This window comes from Lichenostomus cassidix, chromosome 7 (genome assembly GCF_008360975.1).
Source record: "Lichenostomus cassidix isolate B80296 chromosome 7, HeHo_3.0, whole genome shotgun sequence".
NCBI lineage: Eukaryota > Metazoa > Chordata > Aves > Passeriformes > Meliphagidae > Lichenostomus > Lichenostomus cassidix.
This window is the reverse complement of record NC_139488.1, coordinates 21765541-21784570: the sequence shown is the minus strand read 5'-3', so window position 1 is coordinate 21784570 and position 19030 is coordinate 21765541. Positions and strand designations below refer to the sequence as shown.

Sequence of the window (19030 nt, the reverse complement as noted above, 5' to 3'; positions counted from 1 at the left end):
AGAAGGAAGGGATGAGTTAAATATTTTTACTGACTAGCCACCAGCACCTGACCGACAAAAGGTCAGTCCAATGCAGGGAACAGAAACAAAGGTGCAAATCAGTGCAAACTAGTGCAGAACTAGATCTAGGTGGCACAGAAACCCAAATTTGCCCTTCATGGGTCATATCACACAGTTGTATAATTAATGTAACTTACACCAACTTGTTATCCTGGGAGAGACTGACCTATTGTTGTGGAATGGGAATTGTGCCACTCACTGCATTTGGCTTCTCACAGTACTGGGAATGATAACACAAAGCCTCTCTGAGCCACTGGTTTTTCTATCACAGGATTATGCCACAAATCCATCAGTGTTTCCTAGTCAATTTTGAACTGGTAATGGAAACAGGTCATTTCATAAACAGAAGAGGTCTTGCTGATAATAAACTCTTGGACATTTAGTGACAAACTGATTTTGGGGGACCCAGTGTTTACTGGTTCATTTTTTCTGACCTACTCTTTCTCCTCAGCACTCATTGAACATGTTCACAGAAGCAACCATCAAGCCCTTGTTCTTCTACCTGGTGCTCAACAATGACCACAGCCTGTCCCCACTGTTCCCCAGCACCAGAGGCACTCTCAGCATCCCCACATCTACATTTGGCCCTGTATCCTCCTTGACCTTCTCCCATCCAGAGGAAATCCCAAGCCTATTGATATCAGTTGGATATCTTGCAGCTTATTTTTGTTACTCAATTCAAAGCACTGATATGCATTCCTTTCCACAGCACTGCTACAGGGGAGATACTAACCTTGCATAGCGGTGAAGTTAATGGTTAGTTTTACAAAGAGGCTTCCATGCCTTATTACCATTTCCCAGAGCTATGTCTAGAGTTAAGATCCTCAAAATCAGTCAGCTATCTCATGGAAACTGCTCTGGCCTGTAAGACCAAAACCTGGGCAATGCCTGGCAGAACCAGCCCTGAAACGTTCAATTCCTGGCAGGTGGTCATGGGCCCATACCATGGGGCTGCTGCTCTCTCCTAGCTTTGGGCAAGCAACCCATGGATCAGACATTAAGCTACAAATATTGTCTGAGTTCAGTTACAAAAAATCTTGCCACGCAAAACAAAACAAATTTACTTTAAACTTATTAAAACCAGAACTATGACCTTTCTTTCCACCAAAACATCACACTTCATGCCTGAAAATTGTCAGGGATCTTATATATTTTGGTAGAAACAATGTAGAGGCACCTGCTGGGAACAGTGGTTTATTATTCTCCAGACTAAACCTGATGCCTTTGCTCAGGCAAAGCTCTCACCCACTGCTTCTTGAATACAGTGCAATAAAATACATGTACCATTCTAAACCTTTCACAGGGAGATCCATGTCATCTCCTTTAGTTACACAGTTTTTAACTTTTCAAAATATGTGAAGAAACAACCTCATACTTCAAATACAATCACCAAGTGTGTTCTTATCCTACAGAAAACAATGGTTTCTTTGCAGGTGATTTTGTTTGCTCTGACACTAAATCTCCTATGTGTTTTGCACTCTTGATGTGCTGTTCTCTAGCAAAGAAGTGAATGATTTTATGAACGAAGAAGAAAAATCATGTTTATGATGCTGAAGTTTTCCATAGCTCCACAGTTTTGCTCGTTTTGTATGTTAGTCCCATGCTAAGTTTCATTTTGCTATACACAAAAACAATAAATACTTTTAGCAGCAAAGATGCAATCCTGAAACTAAAGTGAAAAGGACTTATTTAATTTCTCTAGTATTTCTGTCAATTTTTTAATTGTGATAGCTGACTGTCTTGCTAATGCTAATGAACTAAGAGCTTGAATATTTACTGTGAAGTGGGGAGATATTATTTAGCAACATTTATAGGAGAAGGTTTTAAAAGCAGAGATGTGAAGTCACTTGCCTAGGGCTGCACAGAAAATCTGAAACAAATGTATAGGAAACAAATTCAGGTATATTTTTAAAGTCAAATATTTTAGTCAAAATACCTCTATATCATACTAATTATAAAGCTGACATTATTGTCATACTTAAAATCAACCACAGATTAACAATTTGTATATGCAAGTTTTACATCGGCAAACTTACACTGTTTACACCTGCAAACCTCCTGTGTACACTGTCTGGCTTGGCATGTAATCTGTAGGATACAGTCTGGCCCTGACTTTGTGTCTGGTGCTTCGTCATCAGTGCTGGGGCAGAGCCAGCCCCAGGGCTGATGGGCTGAGACCCTCTAATAACACTTCTATTTCTGCCTTAGATTTAGAAGGTTGATGTTGTGTTTTTTGCAAACAAACAAGCAAACAAACAACCCCACTATGAATAACACACCATGTAAAGTAAATTAAATTCCACTTCTGATCCCCAGGAAGGCTTCACTAAGCGCAGCATGCATTACAAAACCATGGGCTGACCCAATTAAGTCAATACTTCATCACTCAGAGCGACTACAAAGAGTTCAAGTCTTACTTTGAACATTTTTTTTATCACTCTACCTCTTGCAAACACCAAGCGCAGTGTGGTCCGGAAAGCAAACAATCTTCACAAGTCACTGTGCTTTCCTGAGAACAGGTCCCTGAATTTAAATCCAGAAGATAAAAGGCTATTAATAATGTGCTTAATCATTCAATTTATGAAAAACTTGTCATTTAGAGAATGTGGGAGGTGAAAAATGCACACATTTAGCCATATTTAGGATCACTGATAAAATTCCTTCTTAATGGTAGTTCTATTGGTAAAAGATTAACTCTCTAATAAAGATTAAAACCTCAGAATTGCAGGCAATTAACATACCTGCTTTTGCCTGCTTTATGGGTGGCATTCACTTAGAACATGTTAACTTATTTCCTCCAGTGCACCTCATAGAGTGTTACATGTGTTCCTGGTATGGTGTAGGTAAGTCATTCCTGAGGTAACCAGGGATATTAAAAGAACAGATTTATGCTCACTGTGTATGCTTAAAATTGCTTCACTCAGCTCTGTAGATACTTGATATGATTTTTATCCATTGTGTAAGTACCAGAGAAACACTCAGTCACATGTATAATATGAAAATTTCTTAGCAGATCAAACTGTGATTAGTGGAAACAAAATTGCTCGAATGTCTGTCTCTTTCAAACCTGTTGTGCTGTGTAACAACCACCAAATTGTAGATGAATTGGCAATGCAGCCCTACAGCACTCTGTCAAAAAAAGTCATTAAATAGAAAGGAAAGATTAAATACAGGAGACAGAAAGCTATTTAGTGTCAACTTCAAGCAAGAAACAATGCAAAATGATTTTGAAATTGATCTCCCTGCCCCTGAGCCTTACCTTGCACATAGTTATTTCTTTGCAGAAATAGGAAACAGAGGCAAAGCAATTCAATCCCCATTCGTTTTCAGTGCTGGCTGCATGACAAAAAAATATTAGCTTGTTAATTATCGTCTGCGTAAAAGTAGAATGTTGTAAAAACCATCCATTCCTGGAGGGTATGTTTTCAGGTGTCACGTACACCGGATTGCGAGGAAACTTCAACCCCAGCGGGACAGACCATGAGTAAAAGTGAAAACAAGGGCTACCTGGGCAGGTAAAGAGGACAAGCTGTGCACACAGTAACGTGAACATGGTTATCACTTCCTTGTTTTCCTGGACTCCTTATAAGGCATACGGGGAAAATTCATTCAGGTGAAGATTTCTGTCAATCCCAGTCACTCTGGGTCCTAGAGCAACCCAGCCAAGAGACTGTGTATAACAAACTTCTGGAGGCTCCTTCAAAATAACACCTTTAATTGTTCCCCGAGGGAGTGTGTTGGGAGATGGATCATTAAGCTTGCCAAGTGAGTACCTCGAGAAAAGTAAAAATCCCATTTTTTTAGATTTCCTGATGTGGAGGGAAACTCATAAAGGCAAGTGTGAAAGAAAACCCCAAAAAAACTACAAAAAAAAAAAAAAACCCAAAAAATCATCACAGATTAAAATTGAGGACTTGGCTTCAGTAATTCAAGGTACCAAGTACATTGATTTTATTAACATTCCAAATTGAAAGGGAAATGCTGCAATTGTGGATTTTTTAATACATAGAAGAACAAATAATTTCATACCCAGTATAGCAAGTCACTTGAAAAAAAGAATCATGTCAGCCTTAACTCTGTCTAATAAGTAGCCAAATATTCTTCAGCATAGATATGACTGCATAACCAGTTACTGCAATCTCTCCTCCACTTTCCCAACCTGAAATGAATGTAAAATATGTATTTCTTACCATCTTATTAAAAGGAAATAAAATTCCTTATTTCTAGATTTCATCTCTTCCTATCTTTTATGCTCTGCTATTGTCTGTTTTGAAAATCGTTTGTTCAAGACAAGTCCTGTCTTTTCACAAGGATTTGCAATAGTAGGGATGGGTCTGTATTTGTTAAACTCAGTATGCCTGAAACATTCCTGGGCATTGAGGCCAACTGGCACAGAAAGACCTGAGTTTATGATTGCAAAGTGCCTATTGGGACCATTCTAGCAACCAAATTGTGCCCAGAAATTGTTTGCAGTGAGTGTTAATTGGAAGAGGTCAAATTCATGCCAGGGAGCATTTTAACAGTTCAATAGCACAGACAATCTCATTCTAGTGTCTGGAAATATTCCCAGGCACATCCAATTTTACTAGTATTTACACAGACTGTGGGTAGTTTCAATAGCAACTCAAGGTGGATTACATGAGGACTACCTTTGCTCTGCCCTTGTGTTCCCACCCCTTTGCTCCTACTAGTCAGTATTCATGTCCAAACAAGCCGCATTTCAAACTGATCCAACTCAAGTCCAATCACCTTCTCTGGGGAAGGTGGAGGGCTGTTTTTCATCTGGGTGGGTCCCTTGAGCCCTGTGGCTGCTCAGTCCAGAGTGCAAGGGAGAGTTGGCAGGAAAGGTGAGAATATGTTAGACCAAATTTAGCCCAATTCAGGCTGTTGTGGAACTGTATCTCAACATTTCTATTTACAACAACATTCCTAAATCTCCTTCAACTGCTCTTTATGCCTCAGAGTGCCCTTTGTAAGGCACTCGTTCAGTTACTGCTATTTCCTGTGGCATGAAAAAATCATTGATTAGCTTATGTTCCCTCAGTTTGTGAAGACAAAACTCTGAGAACACTGTCTGTAACTCCCTAAGGTCAAAAAGAAGTGGAATCAACCAAAAGTGTTTGCTCTTGCTAAGAAAGAAATCCTCCTGTAAGGTGCCATTCAAACATCTAATTTCCCTAGGTTTGACTGACATTTGTGTATGTGTCCTTTAATATTGTTCCTATGTCTACAGCCTTGCAGGGCTCCAAAACCCAGTGCTTTCTTTCCCTTTCAGTTTAGAACGTCACCTTGTAGCCCTTACTGGCCCCTGGTAACATAACAATACTTCAAAGTATGTCCTTCAGCCACCACAATATACCAGCCACCAGCAGTGTCTCCAATTAAGGACTGGCCAGCTGAACAGCTGGCAATTAGCAAATGCTTATTCTTAGATTCAAGATATCAAACTTTTAAGTGTAGAGAGAATTAATAATACAGCCTACATAAAACTTACAAATTCTATTTGATATTATCAGTTCTCCATTTGCTTGTGAGGTAATATTTTATATAGGTCTTGGCAAGAATATCATGGCTGGAGGCTAAGTGCCTGCCTCTGAGTAGGGTGGCTGCCAAAGACTATCTGAATAAGTCTTTCCTGAATAAAATAGCAACGTTTCTGCAAATTATTAGTAATAGACCTCTCTGGATTGTCTGGAAAGAGCAGAGAAGGAAAAGAAAGCAGCAGAATAAACAACAAAAACACACAGGAAAAAAGAAAGGAGAGCAGGAGCGTAAGAGAGGTCCTGAGAGATGGCATGCACCAAGAGTAAACCATGGGCAAGGCAAAAAATCCTAGACAGGAGGCTGAGAGATGAGTCCTGTTTTGAAACATCACCTGTGAAAACTAAAGGTAAGTTGACCAGGAAGTTCCTCTACTAGACCAGTGCTTTACTGGCTTTAGTTCTCACTAGAAGAGTAGAAGCTCAGTCTGGAGTAGCCAAGCTGATGTGGGAAGGATGTGTAAAATCCTTTGGGGTCATGACATTGCTTGATTTAACAGCAGGGTTCCCCTTCTTCATCAGGTTTTTAATACAGTCTTGCTTCACCCAGCCAAATTAAAGGCATTGACTCAATACTTCCAAAAAAGACATATGTTCCATAGCTGAATAGTCAAGTGCTTCCATACTCTTGGGCCAGCAGAAATGGAACGCTTTCTCTATGGAAAGTCCATACAGAAATATAACCTCCAGCAGCCGGATAGACCCAATTCCAAAGAACGGCCATGGCAGATGTTACAGAGGATGCCTGTCAGTTAGCTAAGCAAGGAAGGCTGAAAAAAATTCCAAGCTTGAAAATTCAATTAATCTCTAAGGAGCTAGAGGTGATCTGAGTATCCACACAGCAGTGTGAGAGTTCTGCAAACAGGCCAGTCCAGCACAGACAGAAACCACACACAAGCACTGCAGTGGCACTGGAGGGACTGTTCTGACTGTGCCTTTGCTGCAGTACAGATTTGGTAATGCTTTAGGGAGAGCTGGCAAAAACATTTCAAGAGGAAGCAACAATCCCTGAAAAACAGTTGTATTTAAAGGGGAAATTCACAGTGAAGGTGAATGTTACAAATCAGCAACTTTTCTTTCTTTCCTTTTTTTTTTTTTTTCCCAGTTGACACATCTGCTCTCTCTTTCTTTATTCATCATCTGGGTGGGTATTGCTCCAACAGAAAATGACATCCATCCAAAGAAACTGCTGTAAGCATTCAGGTCCTGTGTGAGTGACCTGGAGCCTGCTGTAAGCAAAGATCTGAACATGTAGTGCTGGAGCTGCTTCATTTCAGCACCTGTGGTTTGGGGTGCACTAATATCGTATCACATAAGGGGCCTAGGATCAGAACACTGGTACAGAGCCCAATGGGATGTGCTCTCTCCTACCCTACTCTCCAGGTGCTGTTTGCAAGCATGGCTACACATGATGAAGAACAGCTTTGGAGGAAGAGGAGGGGCATCTCTAACTTCTTCTGGAGGGTCACAGGAGATGGAGAATCACATAAAAGTAAAGTTTTCCCCTCCATCTCTGAGCAAAACAAGGTGTTGGGGACTGGTGACTCAGGGTGTGATTCATGCTCTGGTCTCCACCTGTTTCCGGAGCCGTGTGCTGCTGTGGGACAAGGGCAGGGAGTGCAGTCATCAACCTCCTCCGAACAAACAGAGGGGAAGAGGAGCAAGGAGGAGGAATTGCTCACCAACTGTACAGTGAGCAGCAGACAGGAAACTCAGGGTGTTTTCAACTCGTGTTCACCTTGCCCACAGCCCTGACCTGGCTGGTTCCAGCCAAGGGCGTGAGCAAACCTTTGTTCTAGGTTTTCTTGGCATGGGTGAGCAACGTGAAAGATTTGTTTGCTTTTCAGATCTGAATACACTCGCACACTCAAAGAGAAATAATCAAACCTCTGAACTGCAGTAGAGTTCAGGTGGAACTGGTAGGAAAATCACCTGGCATTGGAGTGGGACTACCAACCAGCCATGACACTAACATTGTTCCAGGGACTTCCACAGTGCCCATCAAATCTGACCTTGGTTTCTGTGTGCTTTTCATGGTTACGAGGTATCCCTTGCTTTTCCTACAATATAAAAATGCGGGGCAGAGGCACCAGAGGAAGCACTTCTCAGTGCTGGTTGCTGATCATGCTGGGGATGGGAGCCACACTGAGAGCTGACTCCACAGCTCCTCAGGCCCCTGCAATTTAGCTGAAGAGCTTTTCATAACTTACTCTGTTCAGATTAAAGCTAAATTCAAACCAGACGTGCAGTCCCCATCACAGAAGGGCCAAGGTGAGCCCTGAACCAGGCATGTTGCAGCAGCACCAAATGAAAGGCAACCCTTTATCACAGCCCTGCAGCAGGCTGGGCTTGCTTTTGGAAAATCCTGTTAGGGTGTATAAACACAATGTCTTCAGGCCTGGCCACCCATGTGTAAATGCTAAACTATGGAGCTGAGATTAAATCACTTGTAAAAAGTGATCCTGCTCTGGTTTCACACACAGAAAATAATTTTATGGCTGACCTTACTGTACTTAGACCTACAGAGGTACTGTGCTTTGCTAAAACACAGGATTTGAAGAAGGTTATTCTAGAATAACCAAAACAGATAAGAATGCTCAGCTTAGCACCCAAACAGCTGCTAATGCTGAGGAATATGTGCTCAGGTACTACATGAAAGCAGCTACATTTCTGAAGCTTCCCAGGAGCTATTCTGTACTCGCCCAGTTTGATTTCCATTTACAGACACCCAGTGCTCAGGCCACTCGTTCTTGCCAGCAGCTGCCATCTCTTTTTGAGAAAGGAACAGCATTTAGGGTCTCAGGAGCCTTTTGTGCAGAGTGCTGCCATCTTACGGCTACTCTGCTCCTTTGGAGTAGAGAAATGAGTAGTGTCAAATTCCCATGGGAAAAAAGTGATGCTCACAGTCCTATTACCTTTTAGCAATATTTTGCTTTGTGACTTACAGAAGAACCTTTGGAGATGTTCACATATTTATTAAACAATTTATTCACTTATGCTATATTAGAATTGCAATTTTGTTTGCATCCTTTTTGCAAATTCCATCGCTCACATTAAACAGAACATTACTTCCATTGTCTCTGTTATAAGCTCAGTTACAAGCTTCTGAAATGTCAGAAATTGTTTGCAATATCTTTGTCAGTGTAAATTACTACTGTATTTTATAAATCATGCCTTATTCTTATATGTTTCTTCTGAAAGCAGGAAGGAAATTTAAACCAACAGTGTCTGCTCACATGTAAACAGGAACATTGGAAAAATGATATTGAACAGAATGATTAATGCTTCTACAATTCTTAAAATATTGGGCAATTTCAATATTAAATATCTAATAAACCCATACAAAACTAGGAATATGCAAATAGAGACACCTCTAAATAAAAATAAAACCAAACTAAATCAGTTCCAAGTATTTTGCTGAGTAATACCTAAAGGATAAGGCAGAGCAGATTTTCTGTAACAATGTTTTCCAGGAGTTCAAAATTATTAATCATGTAAATACTGTCAATAATACTAGATCCACTGATACCTTATGCTTCTTCTCTCATATATTTGCAGCTGCATTGTTGTGCATTTGTTAGCACACAGATTTATCAAAATTTTAAAGCAATCTTTAAAAGAAGTTAATTCTTAACATTTTGCAGAATGTTGATATGATAAGGCCATAGAGTCATGCTTTCTATCTGAACCAATAAATTAACAGAAATGTCAAAAAATACTATTGCCACAATAATACAAAGCAGGGGGCGCAACATTGCAAAGGATCTTACAGCTACTGAAGATGTGTCCTTTCACCTTACACAGCTCTTAATAAACTTATGAAAATCCATCATAAGTCTTGTCAGACTGCTTGACTCTGGCAGAGAGGCAAAGGGAAAGTGGCTCTACTCACCGTTATGCAAGAGCTACGTGAATTCGTGTTATCCAATTTGCAAGCAAATCACTTCCATTTTACTGTGATATCCACACCTACAGTGGTTTGTCCCCGTCACTCTTACAAGACTGTTTCAGAGACTTCACTCTTCTCATGGCTGGAAACAGCCTCAGCTCCCGCCTGGATGGACTAAACTTTCAATATATATCCATTTATTTTAATGACAACATTGTCTAGCAACTTAAATAGCTTCTTTCCTCCCTAGTATTTGCCCTGCCCTTCTTTCCCCTCCCCTTGATGTATTTATAGAGAGCAATTGTATATCCCTCATTCTTTGTTTCATTCAGTACTACTTTTCTGCTTTTTTTTCAATGCCCTTTCCTAACTATGGCTGACAGACTGTTCTTCACTCCCCAGTGGAGCTTTGACACGAGCAGCCTCCTACAGTGGTGTTTGTACTTAGGTATTCCTCCTGGAAGTCTCCTACATGGATATCTAAGGAGGATCATTTTTGGTTTTCCCATGGCTCCACCTCAGCTTTCCCAGGATCCTTCTACAACTGACCAAGACATTATGGTCTTCCTCTTACCCAACCACCTTGCCACAGTTTACAGCAGAAATAATTTCTACCTCAGTTTGGGTGATTCAGCACTTGCATTATTAAATTCTACCTCGCACCTCCAGTTCTCTGTTCCTCCATAATGAAACAGATATTTTTCTCATCTGACCACACCACTTTTAGCAACAATGAAAGTGTTAACACACTGAAAGACTGGGTGAAGTGATGCTTGAAAACCTCTACTCAACCATACAGTAGCCCAGTAATTCCCTTTCTGGAGCAGATGGCACCGTACAAACATTCCCCCAGCCTGAATACATTGTATTAAACATTTTTTGTTTACTTGCTGTATTTTATCTTCACACTATTGTTTATTATTTCTTGCAAAATATATACAAAATTTCCATATTACTAAGGTTAATTAATGAAGCTGTAGATGTGAGGTCACTTTTTCCTCTGCTCTTCTCTCTTCTTTGTTTTGGCATATCTTTAATGGAAAACTTGATCCTGTACCTGAAATTTAATTTTTCTTCTTTGAACGTTTTAGGATGGCTAACAAACACCATTTCCCTATGGGCCTACTACACCTTGTTTACAAATTTTCAAGTTTGTCAATGTTAGCTTTTATTTCTACAGATTCTTCCATTTTTTTCCATGATCTGTACTATCATCTTTACAGAAAAGAAGAAAGAAAGTTTGTTTGGGCAGTATCAGCACAGTCTTTAATCTCTACCACAGAGAGTACTTCCACATACCAGACTCCCTTTTATTTGTGTGGTAGAAGAAACTTTCAGTCTTTGAAATATTGTTACAGATGGTCTGTCGGTAAACTTGGCAGACCTGACTGCATCTCTGCTTCCAGGTTCCCAAAATACCATTTTCACTAGTGATCCGGTATGGTGGGGACTTTACTCTCTTTGCTAATTTCTAATATTTTAATTTATTTTTTAAGGATTTGTAAGGGGCTAGCACTCTTCATTCCTCCCTCAAAGTACAAATTACAGATTTTAAAATTATTATTTAAATTAAATAAATTCAAATAGGTTTGGAGCCTTCATCCAATTAACATCACTAATTTCTTTAGGTATAATACTTCACAAGAACAAATTTTGAGAAACTAACAGGCCTATTCTTTTTCATTCTTTCATTTCTTTTCATTTTAATCAAGTTGGGATAACTTTAGCTGGGTTATTTTCTACAACCAGCTGCTCTATGTCATCACTACCTAACAAAGACCACCTAGAATAGCATCATGATAGTCCAGTGACTGCTTGCTGATGAAATCTGCCAGCTATTACACCCTGGAATAACTGGCTCTAGCATTATCAGAAACATTTGCTTTATACTCTATTTCTGATGAGTTAAAATCTCCTGCAATGAGGCAATGCTTGGGAGTTTCTCTTTCATGCTTGTAGCCATCTGAGTTAGACCCATCTGCAATATAGGTTGTTCCTCAGTGGTCCTTCAAAGGCCCTTTAGTCACAAATTCCGTTCTGCCCATGCCATCTCTCTCTGCCCCCGTAGGCAACTCCACTGCTACCGAGCGATGCCTCTGTGCCACTGGTTTTATTTCTGGTTTTGTTAAAAGACTGCATTAGTTTAAGTGCATTTCAGTCATAGATTACTCATCTGCCATCCTTCACTATTCTTGGAAGATTTGGGATCACCTTGGATGCTGCAGCCCTAGCCTGTGTTTGCAGTTTTTGTACACAAATATCTCAGCTCATCTTCTATGACAATGTGCAATTTTTTAAAAAGTATCACATCTCTTTTATTCCTAACACCCAGGCCACACTCACCACATTCCCACCTGTGACAGTGCTGATTTTTCCTGTCCACTTTTCTCTCATCTGATATTTCTTTCTCCCTCACATATTCACCATGTTCTGCTTTTCAGAACCAGGCATCAAAATTACGTACAAGTGTCCCCAGACATCCTCTCCTATTTCTTGGATTATAGTTCTTTCACTGATTATACTGATGTATTTAAAAAAAAAAAAAAAAAAAAAAAAAAAAGTTGTTATCATCTATTATTTTGTAGCATGCTACATGATCTAACCATTATATTATATTGGTACCAATTATAGAAATCTTGGTTCCAGAAAATCCATGCCATATTTGCTCCAACAGAGTTCATCGAGGTTGTGTGAAAAATCCTCTTTCTTCTCAAAAGCTAAATTCCTTACAACACTCCTCATAACACCAATTCTTAAGACATCTGCTGCTCTTTATTATCTTGCATGCTTTAACACACCCTCTTCAGGAATGAAACCCTGCAGTGGGAGCTTTTCCTTCAGGACAAACCTACTCACACAGATTTCCTCTGGTTTTTGTTCTTTCCAGTGCTCATTCCTTCAATCTTTTATCCTACAATGTGAGCTGGTACAGTTATATTTCATCCCAGAAATGATTGCACTGCCAGCAGTGCTAAAATGGCTTCTGTTTTATAAATGGAATAAATAATAAACTGCATGCACATACTGGCAGTGCATTTGCCTGGAATACAATCATTTTAGCTTAAATCTGTCTCTAATAGTACTGCTGAACCTATATTTATGGGGCAGTTTTAGAATAGTTTCAGTTAAAATAAATGTACTTTTTCATATAGGAGCTAACGTAAAAGCTTGAATATACTTTTGAACTTGAGTAGCTTCATGAAATGTCTCATCAGTTCTCCTGGAGAAATTTTAGTCATTGGGAGTTAATCATTACCTGAAATTATAGGAAAAACCTATTCAAAACTGGTCTACCGTGTAGTGTTGTGTTAGGGAAGAATTGCAGACACTGACTCATACCTGTCAGTTATTTATTCAGTCAGTTATGATGTGATTCTTTCCAAGATTATTTTTCTTTTGATCTACAGTAAGATACTGATCTGGTGGGTGAGACTTTCTCAGTTAGGGCAAGACCCTACCCACCCTCATCAATAGAAATATTTGAGTGTCAAACTACCAGAGGAACACTACAAAATTTTAAAACTGTATGAGAAATATACATAAGGGTAAAAAGGTTTTGAGTTATCATTAATCCGGAAGAAGCATCTGAATGCCTTCTTAAATCAGAAAAGTCGTGCTTGGCAATGAAAACAAGAGGAAAAAATGAGAAAAAATTCAAACAGGTCAAACACTGGTGCTATGGTTGCTCCTGGGGCTGTGCCAAGTCATGGATATGGCAATAATCAAACCTCCAGGGAACAGCACAGAGCTTGGGCTGACACATGGGATGTGCCTCACTCTGCACTTTCCACAGGCACAGTCAAGAGCAAAGTGGTTCCTAACTTGGGCATATCAGATGCTTCTGAATACACTTTTCTTTCTGTACTATACAGCCAGGCAAGTTCCTCTCTAGCTCTGTAGTGTGGCAACTTTCTTGCATGTAGGAAAAACAGAAATACCTTCTTCTGCCTGTGTCATGTTCACCTGAAGGTTAGACAGGATGGGTACATGATGTAATAGTCAAAAATAATGGTAGCAATTTGAATTTAGATTATCTAATGAATAGTATCAGCACTTATGGAAAGTGCGTATTTGTCACAATCTCTTGATGTCATAATTTTCTGTCTAATTTTGTGAAAGTTGGTCAATATTCACGATGTTAAGCATACAGAGAAGTAAACAAAACCATTGCAGTTATTTATTCAGACTCTGCTGACACACAGCTATTCACAATGCCTGTGCATCACATTACTGATAAAAACATTAATTTTCACTCGGTCTCCTTCATCATCAGTTTGCTCAAGTGGAGTAATAAAGCCTATTTTCCTTTATCCTGAACTGATGTTTATGTTCTCATGCATTACCATCTGATTTGTCCATATCACTTTAAAAGGAGTATTTTTCTTTTCTTTCCCTGCTGCTTCAAAATCCCCTCTTAAGTTTATTTGCTGTGCTTGTGGGTTGAACAATGACAATTTGATTTAGCTTATGCTTCTGAACTTGCATATTAATGAATCTTTCAAGACTTGGCCTTTTGCTTACATTCTTACAAGTTCATGGGTTTTATAGCTTATCATTTTCTTCATGAACCTGGTTTTGTGCTTCTTCAGTTGTTATAGTGAAGCTTGAGGAAGATTTGTCCTCAGAAGTAATTGCTCCTCGTTTAAAACCAGAACCAGTTCAAGCTCAGGGGCAGACAAAGCATCAAATGCTCTAACCTGGGCAGCCTTCCTGGCTGAGGAAATTCCTCAGTGCAGCTCTTGTGGCAGAAATCTGACAGTCTCTATCTGTTTACAATGTCTGTTAATACTCTGAATAACAGCACAGGCACCACAGAGGCCTTGACTCTATTCCACAAGGATGGCAGGTAAATATTGCCAGAAAAATAACAGTCCACTGTCAGGAGTGGGGGATTTCCAAGTCTGAGCCTGAAAGCCTGGGTGGAGGCCAGCCAAGCACAAAAGATGTGGAAGCCAGGAAAGAGTCAGAGAGGGAGCAAAGCTTGCTGAAGCTGATTTTAAACAACCATTTGAGGTATTGGCTGTGGTTTTAATATCCACTGCTGTTGGATGAGATTAACTGCTGCTAGCATGGTTCTCAAGGAGGCAAGAAGCATCTTCTAGGGATGCTAAGGTTCATCATTCCAAGTAGGTTTTCTGCCCTGGGGAGAAATGGCAGCATTTGCATTTTCTATCCCCAGACAGTTCCGCTAAGGAAAGAAAAACCAATCTCTCTATGACCCTAATAAGACACCTCTGCAGACACAGCCAGAAGGCTTTATCATACAAGTGCTGTTCCCAAGCAGTCTGGCAGAGCCTCATTTTAGGGGCAGCTAGTGCTAAACAAAACCTCATTTGGACCAGGCTGTACCTCTCAGACAACTGACCTGCAGAAGGTTCAGGATTGCCTTACAGCTTTCATGCTGTCTGCGTGCCAGCAATGGGAAACAAACCCTAAGGAGAACCCTAATCCTGGCTTCACAACTCTGTACCCTAGGAAAAGGGTGAGATCTACTGCCAGAGCACCACTACTCCAGTTCTGCTCTGCTGAACTCACCCCACCTGCTTTGGGTGCTACTGGAAAAAAGTGCTGAGTAGAGAAAATCAGATGCATTTGTGTTTTCTTCTAGATGGGATGCCAGAGAGCAAGACAGATCAGAGTTTTGAATACCATTGAGATGCTGACCAGGTCACAGATGTCTGATTTAAGAGGCATAATCCTATCTTCCTAAACTTTCAAAAAGAAATATTGTTAATGACAGGACTAGCATTTCACGCATTTCCCCAAGCTCCTTCACTCTTAACTGATAGCATGAATATTTAATTAAAGCTTAGACAGGGAAGTAGATCAGGACTACTGTATCATTCTCCCTTCAAGGCGTGCTTCAGCAAGCTGATGCAGGTTGCTTGGTCGATGAGATATATCAGTATTATAAGGCACTATGTGTCAGGCTGAGCACATTAAAGGCTGTGTTAAATTCTAACGTAGGTCAGGAATCACTTCAACGAATTCAGCCAACCAGAATTGATGTGAAAGGTATGAGTAACAAGGGGCTGGGATTTTTTTTGGTTTTATACAAACAGGAGGATGAGGCACCTTAGCAAAGGTTCATATGCAACCACTGTAACTCTGCTCATGTAGGAATGGTTCAGACATTTGGATCACAATGCAGAAAGATTTACATTTACATTTTGTTGAAAACCTCATTATAGCTTTCTGAGAATTAAAATTTTGACAGCTTGATTTGAAGGGAGCCTTTTAAGACCACCAAGTCTGATATAAAATAATAAACTGTGCATATGAAACAAAACGTTTTCAGAATAGGTTTTCCCTGACATGTCCTGAAGAGAGAACAGGAAATGTTCAAAGTGAATGCTGCCTTAATCAGTTTTTCTCTTTTTCACCATTTATTGGCATTGTTTGTTAAGTTTTCTCACAAAGGTGTTCAACTCTAAATTTATTTTAGGTTAGATCTCAAGTATAGTCACTAAGTGCATTGAAGTCTTTGACTTTGCTTGCACTAATAATGATTGTACGCCCTATACAGCATGATAAGTATTTACATGATCTTACATACTTTGAGCAATATGTCATCATGATTCATCATTCTTTATCTCTCTTTATTTTTGCTGATTTTGCTTCTTTTATAGCTCGCCTCTGTCTAGACCAACACACAACTCCCTATAAACACAAGCTTAATCATACTTAGGCACGCAAGCTCAGCTGGGCAAAGAGGTGATGTTTTCATTAGATTAACAGTTTACCTTTCTATTTCAGTAGCATGGAAATACTTTGTTCTAAGAAAAAGAGCTTTCTTTCTTTCTTCCTTATTGTAGGATGTACATCGATGAAGCATCTGACAATGACGTTCACTGAGGATTATTATTATTAAAAGCACTTGCTGCAATAAGATTACTGATTCACTTTCTGCACATTTTTCGTAAGTGTGTGGTGTCTCAGAACTTGTGCCTGTCACTGGGGACAGCACAGAAGCACTCACTGAGCTCCACAGCTCTGCCAGAACGAAAAGCACCCTTTTTTGGCATTGGGAATAGCAGCAGCTCCAGAGTGAAAGCCTATTGTTCGGAAGTGGCACAATCATCAGAGATGGTGGCACAGCAGAAGAAGCGCTGAGAGCATTGCAACCAGAGACGCAAGTAACAGGTCTATTCATAGCCCTGCTTTTCCCCAGGGGATGGCGTCTTGCGAGTGACTTCATTAACTGCTGACAGCAGACAGACTGCGCCGCGCTGGGAGCGAAAGGGAAACACTCATCAGATGGCCCCAGCCACAACTGAGGAAAGGCACAGAAGAGATAACTGGCAAGCGTGGTGCTTTCCTCGCTGTTCAGAAGTTAGTCACATCCCTGAATGCAATGCTCTGTTTCTTTTCTTTCAGCAGGGCCAGCTTCTTGTACACAGACTTGTTCTGCACAAAGAGTGCTGCTGTCGATTAAACGCGCCCTTGGAATATGCCCAGGATGTGGGGGATGGCATCTGAATTCCAGATCCAGAAAGCCCCCCAAATATCTTGGCATTTGTCACTTTTAATAGTCAGCAGAAGACACTCACCAAGCCTAGTTACCTGTCAGTCAAATCCTTGCTGTGTTTGCCCTTTTGCACTGTGTGCAACTGAGCTTCCCTCCCTGCGTATCCAGCAGGACGTTTGTTCTTGGTGTCTCCAAGGCATTTATTTACAGGACAGGGTCACACAGCCCAAATTACCTGTAGCCTTAAAACCAAGGATCCTCACTCCCTCCACGGAATTAAAAACATCCATCCTTCTGAACCAACTCTAAGAGTGTTGGTTGTTTGCTTGCTGGTTGGTTTGCTTGCACACTCAAAAGATCTTACTAACAGCTAAAGACCTGAAACACAAGGCTTTCTACACACAGGTACTTTCTCCTTTGCTCCAAAAATTTGCACAAAAATGTGTTGTCTTACCTGCTGTTCCCCAGTGCACTTGCACATTCCTTGTGTGTGGAGCAGGCTCCCCGGCACCGCAGACATCCTCGTACCACAGCCCAGCTTTCTGCTGGATCACAGAGAGCTTCTCTTTTTCCACATGGCAGCTGCCTTGCTTCTTACCAGCCCTGAAGCCAAGCCTCTGTTTTAAAAGCACACCACCATCCTGCTCCTTCTAGCTTCAATTTTCTCTGTGGATTCTCCAGGCTCAGCAAGTGTCTGTGTTTCAAACATTAATACTTTGATTATTGGCTTTCTTTAGCAGATTTTCTACTCTCCAAGTCCCATCTCCTATAGAAAGTTTGACAAAAAATGGCCTAAAATGCCATTAGTCAAAGTTCTGTTCTTCCCGGAGGAAACACTACTGGTCCTTCATAACCAAGCAGGCTATTTATAGGAATGGTGACAGTGTGTCTAACCCCACAGTACAATGAGAATGAGGCAGTCCAGACAGGACAGGATGATAGAGGCTGTTCATAAAATCAAAACTGGAATTCATGTGCTGTACGTCAATGGTGATTTAAGCAACCACTTTCTTTCCCCATTCCAGAGGGAAGAAATAAAGGCCCTCTTAGCACAGGGACACACATTGTCACTGGAATAATTAATCCATTATTTTAAAGAGCAATATTGAAGTTTTGTATCTGTTATGATCCTAATCTCCCCTCTTTCTGCAACGTAGTTTTTCTGCCTCACATGCACCTGCTTTCACACTTCCCAAAGGAGCTTCTTCCTCATAGACTGCACTGCATGTTTATCTTAACAGACAGAAAACCAGGCTCTTTGATCTGAGCAGCAAAATACAATTAGTTTAGGATAGAGAACACAGGAATCCCAGACAAGCCCCAGACAAAAGCAGAAATGGCAGGGAGGCAGAATTACCTTAGGGAATGCACAAGGAAACATCAGTGCCAGCTGGGTTGCAAATCAGAGCAGCAAACAGCTGTAACACTTTCTTCTAAGGCACTGGGTGGGAAGCCAGGCATGAAGAGCAGAGGCATCCCAGCGTACACATCATTTCCCTGGGCAGGAGTTGAGGAGCTGGGGGAGTGCTCTAAGAAAAGAGAAAACACATAAGAAACAGGCTGAGATGAGACGAGGATCTAATGTAGGCTTAGGCATGCAGCTAGCTAGCTGAGAGTTAGAAAAACCTGTGAAGAGGCAGGGAAATGATATTACTTGGAGTGGGGCTGGAAGCCGCAGCACTTGGGGCACCCCGCACTGGCACAGTGGGCTCAGCAGCCCCCTGGCCCCTTCCCCATGCCAGGCTGTCTTGATAGAGGGGCAGACCCCACAGGCCCCAGCTGAGGGCCTCTCACCACCAGTACTGCCACTTTTCCCGCTCCCTACAGTAATAAATGAAATCATCACTCCAACTCTGCAGGACCCAAGCAGGAAGATAACAACCAGCCCATGTTCCACCCTTTGGGCTCAGGCACACAGGCGAGGAGGCAATGGCACACTGTGCTGCCTCTTCCCGTGTTGAAGCCTCAGGGGATGTGCTGCCATGGAATAAACGCCCTGTGCTGTCCTCCTCCCCTCCTCCCTACAAAGATACTAAGCCCCTTAGCAAACCCCAACCCCTAGTGCCTGTAGGT

The 19030-nt window shown here is 41.0% G+C and overlaps 1 protein-coding gene across 3 annotated transcripts in view; it reads right to left on the bottom strand.

Annotated features, from left to right (window-relative positions):
* Positions 1-18482, bottom strand: part of ITGB6 (integrin subunit beta 6) — a 47967-nt gene extending 29485 nt beyond the window's left edge. Inside the window, exons 1-4 of one of the 3 annotated variants that reach the window (XM_085066662.1) lie at positions 18315-18482; positions 17412-17651; positions 3320-3396; positions 2504-2583 (exon numbers count right to left, since the gene is read on the bottom strand). In XM_085066662.1, the coding sequence (XP_084922788.1) occupies positions 2504-2583; positions 3320-3380 (141 nt within the window). In that variant the 5' untranslated portion in view covers positions 3381-3396; positions 17412-17651; positions 18315-18482. Of the gene's footprint in view, positions 1-2503; positions 2584-3319; positions 3397-3500; positions 3624-17411; positions 17652-18314 lie in introns of those variants that run through there. The other 2 variants (XM_085066661.1, XM_085066663.1) reach the window with 2 other exon arrangements.
* Positions 18483-19030: the final 548 nt, after the last annotated feature.